Source organism: Thalassophryne amazonica, chromosome 7 (genome assembly GCF_902500255.1).
Source record: "Thalassophryne amazonica chromosome 7, fThaAma1.1, whole genome shotgun sequence".
NCBI classification, from domain to species: Eukaryota; Metazoa; Chordata; class Actinopteri; order Batrachoidiformes; family Batrachoididae; genus Thalassophryne; species Thalassophryne amazonica.
The window spans coordinates 76,119,652-76,137,328 of NC_047109.1; the positions used below are offsets into that span (position 1 = coordinate 76,119,652).

The 17,677-nt window shown below is 45.3% G+C and overlaps 1 protein-coding gene across 1 annotated transcript; it reads left to right on the top strand.

Annotated features, from left to right (window-relative positions):
* The first annotated feature begins 12,094 nt into the window (after positions 1 to 12,094).
* aicda (activation-induced cytidine deaminase) lies at positions 12,095 to 15,428 on the top strand. The gene is made up of 4 exons (XM_034174598.1): positions 12,095 to 13,463; positions 13,633 to 13,915; positions 14,906 to 15,021; positions 15,155 to 15,428. The coding sequence occupies exons 1-4, from the start codon at positions 13,341 to 13,343 to the stop codon at positions 15,203 to 15,205; spliced, it is 573 nt and encodes a 190-aa protein (XP_034030489.1). The 5' UTR covers positions 12,095 to 13,340; the 3' UTR covers positions 15,206 to 15,428.
* The last annotated feature ends 2,249 nt before the right edge of the window (positions 15,429 to 17,677 follow it).

Below are 17,677 nucleotides of genomic sequence, written 5' to 3' on the forward strand. Positions count from 1 at the left end.
CCTATGAACAATTTAAAGTGTCCAATCCACCTACCCTCCATGTCTTTGGATGTGGGAGGAAGCCGGAGCACCCAGAGGGAACCCACACAAACACGGGGAGAACATGGAAACTCCACACAGAAAGGAAAGGAATCGAACGCATGTCATTCTTGCTGTGAAGCAACAGTGCTAACCACTAAGCCACCATGCTGCCGTAATGGAATATAGCATTCAGCAACATCTGAATCAATGTGTTTTCACGTGCTAAGGATGAGCCCTTTGTGTCTAAATGGGATCGAGCTCCCTGAGGGAAGGCGTCATGTTGCAGCTCCAGGTTGCTACAGCAGCCCAAAAGGGACATACTTATTCCATCTTTTGCATTGTGAAGAAAAAAACAGAATCAGTGGTTGCTCCCCTATGCTGGTTTCTTGTGCAGGCTGACAAGATTGAGACCCTTTATTTTTTGAAATGAAGGATTATACCATTCCATGAAAATGTTTTGGGCACATTTAATGCATCATAAAAGCATTAAAAATGATGAAAACCTGATAAACATTCATAAATAAATTAAATGTGTGATGAATTTCAACTTCAATGGTTGATCGACATGAAAACTGGGTTCTATTTACATGTGATTTTTCAGGATATTAAGTCACAGGACCTCAAAAACTATTTTAAGAAAAAAATTGACTTAAAGTATGAGTAATTGTGTTTTACAATCATTTAAATATTGCATGATCATTTGCAGCTGTATTTGTGCGGTATTCTACTGGCCAGCACTTACAAAAAATTATGAATAAAAAATATAGCTCACATATTCACTTTTGTTGTAAGTGATTTTGTGTTGACATGCCAATAAAAAGGTGGTGGGGTATCGAACACTACTTTTATTATAACTCTGGGATACCTAAAAGTTTTGCACAGTACTGTACATAATGTTTATCACAAATTAAGGGAAGGAAGCATGAATCCCCATCGCCAAAGAAGCAAAAATGTGATGAGAAACAAAATCATGAGCAGTGACCACATACTGTAATTATTCTGTAACCTCACCACAAGATGTCACTAAATTTGACACACTGCAGCTTTAATAATTTATCTGAATGTCTTATTTATGCCCATATGAAATAACTGTGTGCTATATGTTCTGATTATGTTTCAATCTTGCAATCCTTTAAAACAACATATTCCTTCCAAACGTTTATGTAATAAAAGACATCAGGATGCCTGTGATAAAATACCCTCATCATTTGCAATTAAGCAAACTGTTTGTATAAAATGTGTCTGTTAAACTTTACATTTCGTGTGGTTCTTTTCTCTCTCTCTCATACACACACACCACAGTATGTGTGCACATCTAATGTGATGTGTAGGAGGAGGTACAGTTACTGTATAGGAAGTATATGTGGTTTATGTGAATCTGCACAATTCATCTACTTTGACCTCAGCACTTCTAGTTGTTGCTAATCACATTCTCTTACAGTATGCAGCTGCAAAAAATAAGCATCATTTCCCAATCTCTAATTTCAGTGACCTTTTTCTATTTAGATCATGGTACAAGGAAGATGTCAGGATTTTGATGAGTAATTAAACATTAGTGCTAAACCTGTTGGGTTATTTCAAAATGAGTTTTCAACATTGTTATGCTGAATATGGTTAGGTCCATACATATTTGGACAGTGACTGTTTTTGTCAGTTTAACAGATCATCACTGTTGTGTGGGCCGCCAGAAGAGGAGGTACTGCTGGCCCACTACCAGAGGGCGCCCTGCCTGAAGTGCGGGCTTCAGGCACGAGAGGGCGCAGTCGCCTCACAGGAGCAGCCAGGGTGACAGCTGTCACGCATCACCTGCAACAGCTGTTACCCATCATCTGATCAGCAGGGGAATATCAGCAGGACGACGCCTCCACCTCTTTGCCGAGATATCGTTCTACCTGGAAGGTAACGTGCTCAGCTGACTGGTTAACAGTGATCTTTTGTGACTTTTGTGAGTTGTTTAGCTGACTCCTTTTCCAACGAGTGGTGGAGGTAGTTTTCCTGCCGTACGGATTCCTGGGTGCAGACGCACCCACATTTAATTGTTCTTTTGTTCCTCGCCAGTAGTACCAGGTCCGACACGCGAAGGCAGTGGCCACCTGGGAGTTCGGGACTTGGCGGCTCCAGTATTCCCGGGGTCTGGTGGCGGAGGAAATCGTGTGGTTCCGGTTCTGCTTTGGACAGACGTCTCCTATCTTTGAGCCTGCCCACACGACACCTTTTGTGATTTGGCTTTTGTCTATTGTTGTAATCTGATTGTATTTGTTGTGCCCATTCACAACAGTAAAGTGTTGTTATTTGACCTCATCCATTGTCCGTTCATTTGCGCCCCCTGTTGTGGGTCCGTGTACCTACACTTTCCCAACAGGATATCTCGGCCAACGTCATGGACCCCGAGGGGCGTCGACCGGCCGTTGAACGGCCAATGGAAGAGCAGAGCGCACAGGCGTCTGCAGGAGGAATGATCGGTGAGTTGCAGCGAATCCTCACCGCTTTTACGGCTCGGCTGGATCTGATGACCGAGCAGAACGTCCTCCTTAACCGCAGGGTGGAGGCTCTCGCCGCGCAGGTGGAAGCGCGCCCTCAGGGCGCTGCTGCGGCTCTCCCTCCTGTCGATCCTGTGCGCAATAGTGACGTTCCACAGGTCGTTCATGTACGTCAGGTCCTGCAGCGGTTGTTGGAGAACCGGCTGTTTGTGAAAGGCGAGAAGTGTGAGTTTCACCGCACATCTTTGTCCTTCCTGGGGTTTATCATCTCCCCCAACTCCGTCGCTCCTGATCTGGCCAAGGTTGCGGCGGTGAGAGACTGGCCCCAACCCACTAGCCGTAGGAAGCTGCAACAGTTCCTCGGCTTTGCAAATTTCTACAGGAGGTTCATTAAGGGCTACAGTCAGGTAGTTAGCCCCCTGACAGCCCTGACCTCACCAAAAGTCCCCTTCACCTGGTCAGATCGTTGGGATGCCGCGTTCAAGGAGTTGAAACGGCGCTTCTCGTCTGCACCCGTTCTGGTGCAGCCCGATCCTAGTCGCCAGTTAGTGGTTGAAGTGGACGCCTCAGACTCAGGGATAGGAGCTGTGCTTTCCCAGAGCGGGAAGACCGATAAGGTCCTTCACCCGTGTGCCTATTTTTCCCGCAGGTTGACCCCGGCCGAACGGAACTATGACATCGGCAATCGAGAACTCCTTGCGGTGAAAGAGGCTCTTGAAGAGTGGAGACATCTGTTGGAGGGAACGTCCGTGCCATTCACGGTTTTCACTGACCACCGGAACCTGGAGTATATCAGGACCGCCAAGCGGCTGAATCCCAGGCAAGCCCGCTGGTCACTGTTCTTCGGCCGTTTTGACTTCCGGATCACCTACTGTCCCGGGACCAAAAACCAGAGATCGGATGCCTTGTCCCGGGTACATGAAGATGAAGTCAAAGCGGAGTTGTCGGATCCACCGGAACCCATCATCCCGGAGTCCACTATCGTGGCCACCCTCACCTGGGACGTAGAGAGAACCGTCCGGGAGGCCCTGGCACGAAGCCCGGACCCCGGAACTGGGCCGAAGAACAAACTATACGTCCCACCAGAAGCTAGGGCTGTAGTCCTGGACTTCTGTCACGGCTCCAAGCTCTCCTGTCATCCAGGGGTGCGAAGAACCGTGGCAGTTGTCCGGCAGCGCTTCTGGTGGGCGTCCCTAGAGGCCGACGTCCGGGATTATATCCAGGCCTGCACCACCTGCGCCAGGGGTAAGGCTGACCATCGCAGGGCATCAGGACTACTCCAGCCGCTGCCTGTGCCTCATCGCCCCTGGTCCCACATCGGCCTGGATTTTGTCACGGGCCTCCCGCCGTCCCAGGGTAACACCACCATCCTCACGATAGTGGACCGATTCTCCAAGGCGGCCCACTTCGTGGCCCTCCCGAAGCTCCCAACAGCCCAGGAGACAGTGGGCCTCCTGGTCCACCACGTCGTCCGGCTGCATGGGATTCCAACAGACATCGTCTCCGATCGCGGTCCCCAGTTCTCCTCGCAAGTCTGGAGGAGCTTCTGCCAGGAACTGGGGGCCACGGTGAGTCTCTCGTCCGGGTACCACCCTCAGACCAACGGGCAAGCAGAACGGGTAAACCAGGAGGTGGAACAGGCTTTGCGCTGCGTGACTGCCGCGCACCCGGCGGCCTGGAGTACCCATTTGGCCTGGATCGAGTATGCTCATAACAGCCAGGTGTCTTCAGCCACCGGCCTCTCCCCTTTTGAGGTATGTCTGGGGTATCAGCCCCCGTTGTTTCCGGTGGTTGAGGGAGAGGTCGGTGTGCCCTCGATCCAGGCCCACCTACGGAAGTGCCGTCGGGTGTGGCGTGCCGCCCGTTCTGCTTTGCTAAAGGCCCGGACGAGGGCAAAAGCCCATGCAGACCGTCGGCGGTCCCCGGCCCCTGCGTATCGGCCAGGGCAGGAGGTGTGGTTATCCACAAAGGACATTTCCCTCAAGGTGGACTCCCCCAAGCTACAGGACCATTACATCGGCCCATTTAAGATCCTTAAGGTCATCAGTCCAGCCGCGGTAAGGCTTCAGCTTCCGGCCTCACTGCGGATCCATCCTGTGTTTCATGTGTCCCGAATAAAACCACATCACACCTCACCCCTCTGTACTCCGGGTCCGGCACCGCCTCCTGCCCGGATCATCGATGGCGAGCCGGCTTGGACTGTACGCCGGTTTTTGGATGTCCGTAGGATGGGCCGGGGCTTCCAGTATTTGGTGGACTGGGAGGGGTACAGCCCCGAAGAACGCACCTGGGTGAAGAGGAGCTTCATCCTGGACCCGGCCCTCCTGGCCGATTTCTACCGCCGCCACCCGGACAAGCCTGGTCGGGCACCAGGAGGCGCCCGTTGAGGGGGGGGTCCTGTTGTGTGGGCCGCCAGAAGAGGAGGTACTGCTGGCCCACCACCAGAGGGCGCCCTGCCTGAAGTGCGGGCTTCAGGCACGAGAGGGCGCAGTCGCGTCACAGGAGCAGCCAGGGTGACAGCTGTCACGCATCACCTGCAACAGCTGTTACCCATCATCTGATCAGCAGGGGAATATCAGCAGGACGACGCCTCCACCTCTTTGCCGAGATATCGTTCTACCTGGAAGGTAACGTGCTCAGCTGACTGGTTAACAGTGATCTTTTGTGACTTTTGTGAGTTGTTTAGCTGACTCCTTTTCCAACGAGTGGTGGAGGTAGTTTTCCTGCCGTACGGATTCCTGGGTGCAGACGCACCCACATTTAATTGTTCTTTTGTTCCTCGCCAGCAGTACCAGGTCCGACACACGAAGGCAGTGGCCACCTGGGAGTTCGGGACTTGGCGGCTCCAGTATTCCCGGGGTCTGGTGGCGGAGGAAATCGTGTGGTTCCGGTTCTGCTTTGGACAGACGTCTCCTATCTTCGAGCCTGCCCACACGACACCTTTTGTGATTTGGCTTTTGTCTATTGTTGTAATCTGATTGTATTTGTTGTGCCCATTCACAACAGTAAAGTGTTGTTATTTGACCTCATCCATTGTCCGTTCATTTGCGCCCCCTGTTGTGGGTCTGTGTACCTACACTTTCCCAACAATCACAACGTATTAGAGATGAAAGCAAATTATGAGCACACGATCATGCTGCAGACACAGGATAATAATTTAAGGGTAATTTATATCCAAAATAGGAAGCGTGTCAGATCTGCAGCACTTTTTGTACCCCCCCAAAAAACAAATAAATAAATTGTTAAGGTGTCATAAGTAACTGGACATTTGACTGCTGTCAAGGAGTCTGTCTTTTCATAACACTTTGTTTTGTCTGAGTCTGTTGATCCAGAGCATATTCCCGATCTGGGATGCAGAAGAATGTTGGAGATACAGCAACACTGAACTCAAAAACATAGGGTACATCTGGAAAGTATTCACAGCGCTTCATTTTTCCACATTTTTTTAATGTTACAGCCTTATTCTAAAATAGATTAAAGTCTTTTCCCACTTAAAATTCTACACACAACACCCCATAATGACACTGTGAAAAAAAGGTTTTTGTTTTTTTTTTAGATTTTGCAAATTTATTTAAAAAACTAGAGCACTGTGCTCGTATAGCACAAATCTCGACCAACACTAGTTTCCAGTTCCACAAAATTTTAATTTGGAAGAAATTTTCAAGGTCAAAGTCCTGTCATAAACTAAATTAGATGTGACCAAATGTCAGAAGCATGTATTTAGTTCATGCACTTGAATAAAAGTTTTTTCGTGGTTTGTTTTCAACTTTTTCTGTTTCTGAATTCTTTTTCAGGTAATTTTCACCGAACACTGATTATCTAAACTAAGAAATCACATGTACATAAGCATTCACAATCTTTTCCATGAAGCTCAAAATTGAGTTTAGATGCATCCTCCACTGATCATCTTTGAGATGTTTTTACAGCTTAGAGTCCACCTGGGGTAAATTCAGCTGATTGGACATGATTTGGAAATGCACACACCTGTCTACATATAAGGTCCCACAGCTGACAGTGCATGTCAGAGCAGAAACCAAGCATGAAGTCAAAGGAATTGTCTGCAGACCTCAGAGACTGGATTGTCTAAAGGCACAAATCTGGGGGAGTGTATAGAAATCTCAGACTGGGGTGACTATTCTTCTTTCAGCAGGCCGATGACCCAAAGCACATAGCCAAAATATCAAAGTAGTGGCTTCAAGACAACTCTGTGAATGTTCTTGAGTGGCCCAGCCAGAGCCCAGACCTGAATCCGATTGAACATCTCTGGAGAGATCTGAAAATGGCTGTGCACCGACGCCTCCCATCCAACCTGATGGAGCTTGAGAGGTGCTGCAAAGAGAACTGGGCAAAACTGCCAAAACAAAGGAGCACCAAGCTTGTGGCATCATATTCAAGAAGACTTGAGGCTGTAATTGCTGCCAAATGTGCATCAACAAAGTATTGAGCAAAGAGTGTGAATGCTTATGTATGTGTGATTTGTTAGTTTTTTAATTTTTTAATAAATTTGCAAAAATTTCAAACGTCTTTCATGTTGTCGTTATTGGGTGTTGTGTGTAGAATTATGAGGGAAAAATGAATTTACGCCATTTTGGAATAAAGCTGTAAAATGTGAAAAAAAGTGAATTGCTGTGAATACTTTCTGGATGCACTGTATAAATGGATCTTGATGAAATTTCATGAGTATATGCATAAATGATTAGAGAACAAGGCTTGATGCTAAATGTAAGTGAAAGGGTATTTTGGCAGCAGGAGAATATGTGGCCTTGGTGGAGGTTTGAGTGCCTTCTAGTTTGTTTTTTAAAATAATTTTAACGCTAGTGCAAATTGAACTTTTTTTTTCAATCAGCCAAACAGCAGTTTTCAGGCAGCACAGACGTGCACTGCAGACCTAACATGCAGTGGATAAATATGTGCAGCCCTGTTCTGACTCATGAATGTGTGCGGTTTGCAGGTGAATGACAGCGTATGTGGTTGGGAGATGCACATGGCCCGTCTGGGGCTAATGTGACTCACTTAGCAGCTCTTGCATTGTGACTCGACCCCATTAACCTCAGACACTGTCAGTATATGTGCCCATAAACACCACAGGATGTTTGTGCGCTGTAAAGGTGTGGCAAAGATGCACATCTCACCTGATACTAGAATGTATAGCAGTAAAAACCGAGCTGCACAGTGAAAGCACTATGTAAAAGCAGATTTGACTTGTGTTCTTTCCTGGCCATTGCCAGGTTATTACTTGACGACTGTCAAGGAGCAGACACCTGTTAGCTGGGCTCTATTTGCCCGATCTGTAGCTATTATTACTGTCAGGAAACAGATGTGAGTTCACACACTGGAAAGAAAGTCTGTTTGTGACTGTGGTGGTGTGCGTCTGCACGGTATGGCTGTATGTGAGTGTATGCGCGTGTGCAGGGTGTGGGCGGGTGGGTTTCGGAAAGTATGACTCGGCATTTCCTACAACCGGTTTCTGCCCCTGACTTTGGGTTAAATGCACAGCCGTGTCTGGCTATACTCTACTACTCTACCACACACACAAACACAGTGCACGAGAAGGGGTGGCAGTGCACGTGAGCGATCATGTGTGACTGCGAGTTGACCTTGGTCAGCTGTGGTCAAACCCCGAGAGCTGAATGGGAAGTGGTCATGTAGAGTTTGGCTTCCAGTCGGTTCTCTTGAAGCTGGAAAGACACAAGATCAAGCGTGCAGGTTTAGTGCAGCGTCAGAGTAATGCAATATGATGTGAGGTTGCTCAGACTACAAACACACACACACACACAGCACTCCAAATTTGGGGTGCCACAGAATCGTAGGATAAATTAGATAAATGTGTTCCAGATGATGTATAACATATAGACTGTGTTAATGACATGCTCATGCAGACGGCTAACGCACACATACACACACATGAGATCCAAAAACAGCCACCCTGGGAAACGGTGAATTCCCCAAACCGCAGAATGCACGCAAGGGTGAGGGGAGTCATGGGAAAGCAGGATGCCTGCATGCAGTGGCACTGAAAGAGCGGACGGGGCCAGAGTTTAAAACAGACCGAGCAAAGAAAAGAGGAGCGTAAAATAATACACATCCTGATTTGGGAAGAAGGGATGACAGCATCTGATGGTTCAAAGGCTCATGAGTGAAATTTGTCCACACGCTGTGGTCGGTCAGCCGGTCGGCCAGCCGAGCAGATGTATCTGGTGGGGGAGGTTGATTGCAGTTCTGCTCCCCGGTTGACACAGTCTGGGAAACCCCAGATTGGAGGCAGGCGTCGGCAGCAGAGCCTCTGAGGTTTGGGAACACCTAATGCTCCACCAAATCAGGAGTCTGCGAGATGAGGGACTGAGAAGTACAGCAGATCAAGGTGAGAAGGTATATCTGGAAGATGACACTTAATGACGTCGGAAAAACAGAGTGGAGGGGCTGGTCACTGGGTGAGTCTGAAGTCTTTGGAAAGTTCCAACCAGTCGAGTGACATATGTGGGAAAACTCCACAAGTTACTAATCGTATTGAAAAAGCTTCTTCTCATGTGTGACCTTTCAATGGTAACCACAAAAGTTCCAAATTAAGACAACAATAGCAAATGTAGAAAAGATTTATAAATATATAAAACACCTGCATCAATTCAATAATTGGTAGTTACATCAAAAAAAAAAAAACCTACAGCAATAACGTGAATATCAACAGTGGTTGTTTGCAGCTCGTGTTATTTTTCACAAAGGGTTTGATTCAGTTGGTTGGACTGCTCTCTGAGACATCCCAAGAATTCGTGGCATCCCCACAAATTTCCTAGACATCATAGCCAGCCAATGTGTTTACTTCAAAATGAGAAGTATCGCTTGCATTTTGGAGACATGTCAGCTTTGACATTCTGACTAGGTGGTGTGTTTCTCTGTGGATGACCCAGCAAACAGGTCCCTAAGTGTTGTCAGGGATTGACGGCTGGGTGGGTTGTCTGTGTTGTTTTTGGTCTGTTTTGTTATCTTCCTTTTGTTCATGTATGCTTTGCTTTGTATTCCTTTTCTGGTTGGGGTGTGTCTGTTGCTGTCTCGCTCTCTGTCTCTGGCCACGCCCTGTTTCTGGTTCCTTCCTTGCACACCTGTCCTGGATTTGCTGATTGGCTCTGGGGGTATTTATGCTCACTGTATTTGTTCCTTGCCAGATTGATGCGCCCTGTGCCTTCTCTCCAGCTCTTGACCTTGTGTTTTGTATTGCCAGCTTCACCGTGTTTTCAACCTCCTGCCTGCCTGACCCGACCACGACTAGCCTTATGATCCTGGTACTGCTGCTGAGTTTTTTGGGCTGCCTTTCTGTGTACCGACCCACGCTTCCCACAATAAACCAGATTAACAACAAGAGCTGCTTGTGTGAGCCCAGCATTTGTGTCCTCCAACTAGCGTCTGTCAAGTGTTGAGAACCCCGGCAGACCAAGGGGGCACCCATGGTTCACCTGGCTGCAGCAGATACATGGCTATCTTAAAATGTGGGTATGGACCAGTTGTCTGCCTTGGTGGTTCCCATCTACGGCCCAAAGTGGTTCTGTGGTGTTGTGGATGCAGAGAAGTGTGGCACCAGTGCATGCTTCCAGACTTGACATGAATAATGTGACGCAAACATAGAAATGCTTTACAAAGCTTCACAACACAACAGAAGTAGTGACAACACAACGGAAGCACTTAATGCACTGTGTCGTGCAGAAGAGTAAACTCACCGTTAATGGGTGTAGACTGAACTTGAGAGGGGCACTGGCACGTGCAATTGCGCAAAGAGAATTTTGAAATGTTCAAAAAATTTTTCACACATAAATATCGTGCAACAAACATGAAGTGGCAGTGAAGGCTGCGCAATTTAGTCGCCAGCAGCTTGTCAAGTCGAGTAAAGAAGAAGTGAACAGTGTGAGTGACTGCGTCAGCACACCACATCAGAGCACAGCTCATCTGAACGATTATAAGGAGGTTAAATCTATCACAAACATGCTTTACAGTTGCACACAAGAAGAAAAGAACATGCAACTGTTTTACCAAGCCATTACAAAATAAACATGACAAATAAATTACCTTTTTAGATGGCTCCAAATGCATTCTCCTTCTCGTTCAGTCCACGTGTGTGAGACAAGCTGTGGCTGGAGCGGTCCTCTGTGATTCAGGAAGCAAGAAAATGATTAATCCGCTACGAAATAATTATTTTACTGATGCAACGTATAGCGCACAGCGCGTGGCAGCCAGTGGAACAAAGCACGGCATCCAGCTTGAAACACAACGGGTGGGATCGTCATGATGATGTGCGTGCAAGTGCACAGATCATAGTTGTGCAAGTGTCAGGGCACCTTTAGTACTTCCATTGTGTTGTGAAGCTTTACAAAGTATTTCTGTGTTTGAGTGATTCCAATGTGGGTCCTATCGTTCGCGGACAACACGACCCTCATCGGACTCATCTCTGATGGGGACAAGACAGCCTACAGACGCGAGATCGACCACCTGGTGTCCTGGTGCCGACAGAACAACCTGGAACTCAGTGCCCTCAAGACACTGGAAATGGTTTTTGACTTCAGAAAGAACCCAGTCCTGGCTACCCCCATCACCCTGTGTGACCCCAAAGTTGCCATTGTGGAGTCCTTCTGTTACCTGGGGATCACCATCATCCAGGACCTCAAGTGGGAGCTGAACGTCAGCTCTCTCATCAAGAGAGCACAACAGAGGATGTACTTTCTGAGGCAGCTGAGGAAGTTCAACCTGCCAAAAACAATGATGGTGAACTTCTACACTGCCATCATTGAGTCTATCATCTCCTCTTCCATCACCATCTGGTACACTGCTGCCACTGCTAAGGACAGGAGCAGACTGCAATTATCTCTGCAGCAGAGAATGTGATCGACTGCTTTCTGCCATCCCTACAGGACCTGTACACCTCCAGGGCCCTGAGGCGAGCAAGGAAGCTAGTGGCCAATCACTCTCACCCAGGACACAAACTTTTTGTCACCCTCTCCTCTGGCAGATGACTAAGGTCTATTAGGAGTAAAACCTCAAAACACAAAAACAGCTTCTTTCCATTCACAGCTACATTAATAAATAATGCCAGAGACCCACACTTAACCGCCCCCCACCCCCACCCCAACTACCACAAAGTACAGATTGGTCATCCCTTCACTGAAAGGTACTGTACATCTGTACTTCAATCACGTTTTTGCACAGTTCCACTCCACTATGTTATATTTATTTAACAGTGAAAATAGTATTGCCCATCACACTCTTTTACTTCTTACAAAAGTGTTTTTTTTTCTTTTCTTGTTATTATTGTTTACTTATGAATAACACCAGATCAAATTCCTTGTATGTGCGAACTTACTTGGCAATAAATTCGATTCTGATTCTGATTCGGGTGCACTGTGTGAATTTGTAGCAGCTACGCTATCAAATGTAACTGTTGCATGTGCTGCAGGATATAGGGTTTTTGTTTTTTTAATTTCCAATACATTTTTATGCAACTAGCTGTTGTTGGATTGATTCAGATGCTTTTGTTGTTTTTTGGTTTGTTTGCTTGTTTGTTTGTTTTTTGCAGTTGTGTTTAATAAGTCAATCATATGTAGCTGCTATTGTTTTGAACCAACATAATGCAGTCCGTCAATCTCACTTATATCACGCCCATCCTCAAACGTATTCAAAAAATTGTTCTGACCAACCAGAAAGCTGCCTCCATTGTATGCGGGATGTTTATGTTTAGACCTATATGTTCTCAGTTCCTTTTCTGTACCCTCATCAAACACTTTCGCTTGCTCTCATTTACCTCCACTTATTACTTACGCCCACCGGACGGCTGTCTGCAAGGCGCGTCTTTCGAAATGATTACAAAACTCGACAGGTGAGCAAAACAAATACTTTCTATTTGTGTCCTGTGTGGGTTTTTAAATCTGACACAAATAAAAACTACAAGTTGTGCACACTGTAATTAAAAATAACACACGGAAATTCTTCATCGGTAACATAATGCTGACTGTAATTCACTTTCAGTATTTATGTGCTACTTCTGAGCTTTATTAACTGTGGTTTCAGTATTAATGTGATGATCAATTGTCCTGGTTTCGCTAAACGTTGTGAAAGCGAGAGTGTGAAAGCAGTGTTGAATGAGTATACTGTGTGTTTGCTGTCCATCAGACATATTTGGTTAACCACAGGCTTTACATGAATTTAGTGGGTGAAAAATAAATTAAAAGTTCAACTGGTGTGTGAGAAAAGCCAGCGGTAGGGAGTTGCAATGGGAGTATTTTCAGCCCTATTTGGTTTGTAGGATATATCAAAAACACAAACATATTCCAGTGATATTTGGTGGAGAGATCAGCCTTGAGTTACAGAACAGTTAATCAGACTTTGAGATGCAGCTGCAGAAGCATTTTCAATGCATTGTTTTAATGTTTCTCATTGATTTTAATGTTATTTTTGTACATGAGTGAACCAGTGCCCCACTTGCATTTCAAACACAGGACTGTTAAGCCTTGGTGAGTGATGCACTCTGCAGCCTATAGTTTTAAATATGCAAATTAAGTCATGGCCTAAAACCCCAGCTCTCAGTTGAAAACAACTGATGTGATCATCCTGCAGATGGCTGAAGATGGCAGCACATTTATTGTAGTCTTTATGGGTTAAGCATGAAGTGAAGAATTCACTTAATCCATAAAGCCAATTTTTACTTTTTTTTCATGCAAAATCTGCAGCTTTTTGTGTGTTACTGTTTATTTTTCGGGTTATGTTGTACCTGCGCAGCACACAGGCATCAAGAGAACTTGTCTCATTTTTAATCATAGTGTGCTTTTGCCACGGAAGAAGTTCATTTACCATTACAAGAACATGCGCTGGGCAAAAGGCCGTCATGAGACGTACCTCTGCTTTGTGGTGAAGAGACGAGTGGGGCCAGACTCCCTGTCCTTTGATTTTGGACACCTCCGCAATCGCAATGGCTGCCATGTAGAGGTGAGTAAAGTGAAGCTGAGATGTGCAGAGGACCTTTTGGTGAAGAAGCAGGAACTTTTAACTGCAGAATTTGTGTTTTTTTTTTTGTTTTTTTTTAACCCATCGTCCTTCTTGCATCCCAGTGCCCATTTCCCTCCAACTCTAAATGTATTTTCTTGTTTTGCTGTAGCTGCTGTTCCTGCGGTACCTGGGAGTCTTGTGTCCTGGACTGTGGGGGTATGGGATTGCTGGAGAGAAGAAAATAAGTTACTCCATCACCTGGTTCTGCTCCTGGTCCCCGTGTGCCAACTGCTCCCTCAGACTGACAGAGTTCCTCAGGCAGACACCGAATCTTCGCCTCAGGATCTTTGTCTCTCGCCTTTACTTCTGTGATGTGGAAGACAGCCGTGAGAGAGAGGGTCTGAGGATGCTAAAAAAAGCCGGCGTGCATGTCACAGTGATGAGTTACAAAGGTGAGGAGTAGACTGTATTTTGTGTGCATATCAGACTACATTATTTAAGGAACGTTTATGTGTTTGTTTATTCCATTAGTCCTTCGATCCCAATTTCCAATTTCCTCCAAATTTGCTGTGCGCATGTAGATTGACCCCAGAATTGCAATTAAGAGCTTTGATTTGGCAAAGGTCAATGTAAATGGGGTCAATTGTCAACATTTTTTATTTATCTAGCTGTTCCCCTACTCGTGCCCTACTAGGTGGAACAGACGCCTCACTAACCCTTTAGCTGATTTCCAACAAACTGGATATGTGGATGACAGTCAACCCCAGAACTGCATTAAAGCACCCCCCCACCCCCCCACCCCCAAAGGCCAAGGTCATTGTGGTCAAAGGTCAAAATTAATGTTTTTTTCCCCACTCCAGTGCCCACCAAACTTGGCATACATCAAGGTGAGTTTTAGCATTGCCCAGGCAACATGAAATTTGCTGAAGGTCAATCATTGGGATCAAGCTCATTAAGTTCAAAGATTAAAATGTAAGTTTTTCACACAGATTTGCACCAAAACATGGCACATATATCACAATTTACAGAACCAGAAAAAGGTGGGTTCTGAAATTGCCCAAGTGAGGTCAGATTTGCCAAAGGCCAGGTCATGTCTGCCCCCCTGTTGGCCTACACCTCCCAAGTCCTTTTGCTGATTTCTACCAAATCATGTATGCCATGAAGGGTGACACCAAAATTTTGGAAAAGGTCAAGGAATTTGATTTTTAACCCAATTTGGGCTGAATGTGGCACACGGTTTGTTGGTTTTCAGAATTGCCGACAAGGATAGAGAGATCAATCAATTGGGTGAAGGCTAAGGTCATTGGAGTCAAATGTCACATTGCCATAGCTGTTATTGTCTTCATGTTCACTATTACCTAATGTGAGTGTGCGCACGCTAATGAAAATATCATATCAGTAATTGTCTTCCTGATCATGATCACTGCCATCACTTCTTCTAGACTTCTTCTATTGCTGGCAGACTTTTGTGGCTTGTAAAAAGAGCAGGTTCAAGGCGTGGGAGGGGCTGCACCAGAACTCTGTTCGTCTGGCTAGAAAGCTCAACCGCATCCTTCAGGTACGTAAACCAAAGAACTCCCTTGTGAAACATTCAAATGGATAAACAACTGATCATACAATGTATGGACAATGAGGCATCCATTAATGATCTGGTATATGTTTTTTTTTCCCCTTCCTTCTTTCTTTCTCAGCCCTGTGAGACAGAAGACTTAAGAGATGCCTTCAAACTTCTTGGACTGTGAATTGTTTTGCTCCCTCTTCTTCTGGTATCGCCTGTAGAGAAAAGACATGTTGGGTCATCACTACAACAACTAAACTGAGAATCAGAAATGTTTTTTTAATACTGCACCCTGTTTGTAGCAAAGCTTGTAGTTGCTTGTTTAAACTGTGAAATTAAATAATATAGCATTATGTTGTCTTTAATTAATGTTAAGTAGTAGTGATGCACAAATAAATCAGTATGAGTACCAATGGTGTCGTGTCCAATATTTTGTGTATGAGCTATTGGCAAAACACGACCAGTCCACTTTACATATTTACATATTTGAATAAATGCAGCCACTTTAACTGAAACACAATACAGAAAGTTATGCCTTCCATTCATGAAAAGCATATTTCTGGTGCAATGAGAGTGAAGAAGATAAAGAAAAAAGACGAAAAAGAGCATACATCATAAGTCTCACATCTAGGCTGTCCCACTTTAAAGGTTCCTTGGAATACAGACAACATATGCAACCTTTTTTCCCCCCAGAAAACAAATTAAACACCAGGTATATCCTTTGCAGCCCAAACAATTCCATGAGTCATTACAATTTTTTTCTTTCCCCAAAACAAACCAGTTTTTTTTACAAAATGCTCCATGGGCTAGACTGTCTCTTTTCATAAAGGTTGGTCTGGCCTCCGATGTCTCTGAAGACCAGATCTTTGTGGGACACAGCCTTTGAAGGGTGCAGAACCTGAACTGGGACACAGCCTCTGACTGCCCTTTGATGGGAGGCCAGGGGAGCTGGAGATAAAAACAGGCCACCTGAGAAGTAGTTGATATGCCCAGCAGGAGCGGCATCACCAATTTAGATTGCTTGGAGAGGAGATTCAGCGTACATATTGTTGGATTTGTAGGCCCTGTAGACTGTAGGCCCTTTGTCTTACAAATTTTAAACTAATTTGGGTAAAATCAGGTCTGGGAACATGTACTGGCCATGTGTCATCAAACCAACAAGACCATGGAACCATTATGGTGGGAACCACTCAGGAAAACAACTGGCCTACCTCCAAAAATAGCCATCTATTTGCCACAGACAGGTGATACTTGTATGTGGACATTCTCTCAGCCTGCTCCATGAGCTGGAGTCCTCAAGGAGGCACACCAAAAGGCCAAAATGTTGTCAATGATGTTCTGTCATAATGCCAGTGTTACACCTCATCTCAATCACCCTATGTACCCATTTATGTAACACAAAGTCACTCCAGTCGTACCCAAGGATCTTCCACAGGCCTCATCCCAAATACAACAAATCATCTCTTTATTGTGACAACGATACTAGACTGAAATACAAAGATGTCTGTATCATCAAACACTTATATCCACAGATTTCGCAACCCCATTAATTCTCCAGGCATCTCTTGATCTCAAAGGCCAAGGAAAGAGGAACGTCACTGCAGAGATAAGTGATTCGCTTGATACCGCGTTCAGATGCACTTGTGATGGCTAAGTCAAAGAAGTCATTCAAAACTTAAATCTTAGTCTTGATCCAGGACAATCACAAACCCAGACATTCCAAGTGCTGTGATCAGGGAATCCATTAATTCTGCAAAGATCGCAAGTCAGTAAATTTTTCCTCATAAACAAAGGCACCTGCATCATTAGACTCCAAAACCACACCAAATGCCCAGTCAGTGAAAGCACTGAACAGAGTAGGAGCCATCCCTAACAAATACTAGAATTCAACTGGAAGATGACTCTACCTGCATTCCACACAGCACCCACAGTACCTGTTTCTAGGTTGTCTATGTTGTCCAGCAACTTACTGGGGATCCTACAAATTATCAAGATGTCCGACAAGCAGCTCAATTAACTGAATCACATGCTTTGTGAAACTCAGCACAGGCTGTAAAGAAGCAGTGCAGCTTTTCACACTTGTGTTCATTGAGTACTCACAGAGCTAGGATACCCTTACCAAAAAATAGTACTGATAAGTATATAAAAAGTAAACTAGAAGTATACTTGAAACATACTTGCATATACTACTTTTTGGTACGGGTAAAGATGATGGTTGACTTCTTGGGTGTGACATCAAACTGCTCCAGTCACTAAAGTTGTAGGAACTAATATAGAATATAGAGCAATCCTTGCAAGTACCTTACCTGACACAGATAACACTGCAATACCTCTGTAGTTGTTGCAATCGCCTTTCCAACTAGTCCTTTCTTCTAATCAGTTGTTTTTCATATGTGCCTCCCAGTGAGAAACAAACATTGTTTGCCCCAAACTAATTTTGGTGTGTTGTTTATTTTGGTTTTATTTTAATTCATTGTGATTTTAAATTTGATGTGTTTTATTAGTGCGGCACAGGGGCTTAGTCGTTAACACTGATTCCTCACAGCAAGAAGGTTCTAGGATCACTTCTCATCTGGTCCTTTCTTTGTGGAGTATGCATGTTCTCAATGTGTTCATATGGGTTTCCTCTGGGTGCTCCAGCTTCCTCCCAGTTCCA

What these genes read in the sequence shown, in the direction of transcription:
- aicda (XM_034174598.1), top strand. Translation starts at nt 13,341, where the DNA reads ATGCGCTGGGCAAAAGGCCGTCATGAGACGTACCTCTGCTTTGTGGTG. An exon ending in GCAATGGCTGCCATGTAGAG is followed by an intron (nt 13,464 to 13,632) that starts GTGAGTAAAGTG and finishes GTTTTGCTGTAG; the next exon opens with CTGCTGTTCCTGCGGTACCT. An exon ending in CACAGTGATGAGTTACAAAG is followed by an intron (nt 13,916 to 14,905) that starts GTGAGGAGTAGA and finishes CACTTCTTCTAG; the next exon opens with ACTTCTTCTATTGCTGGCAG.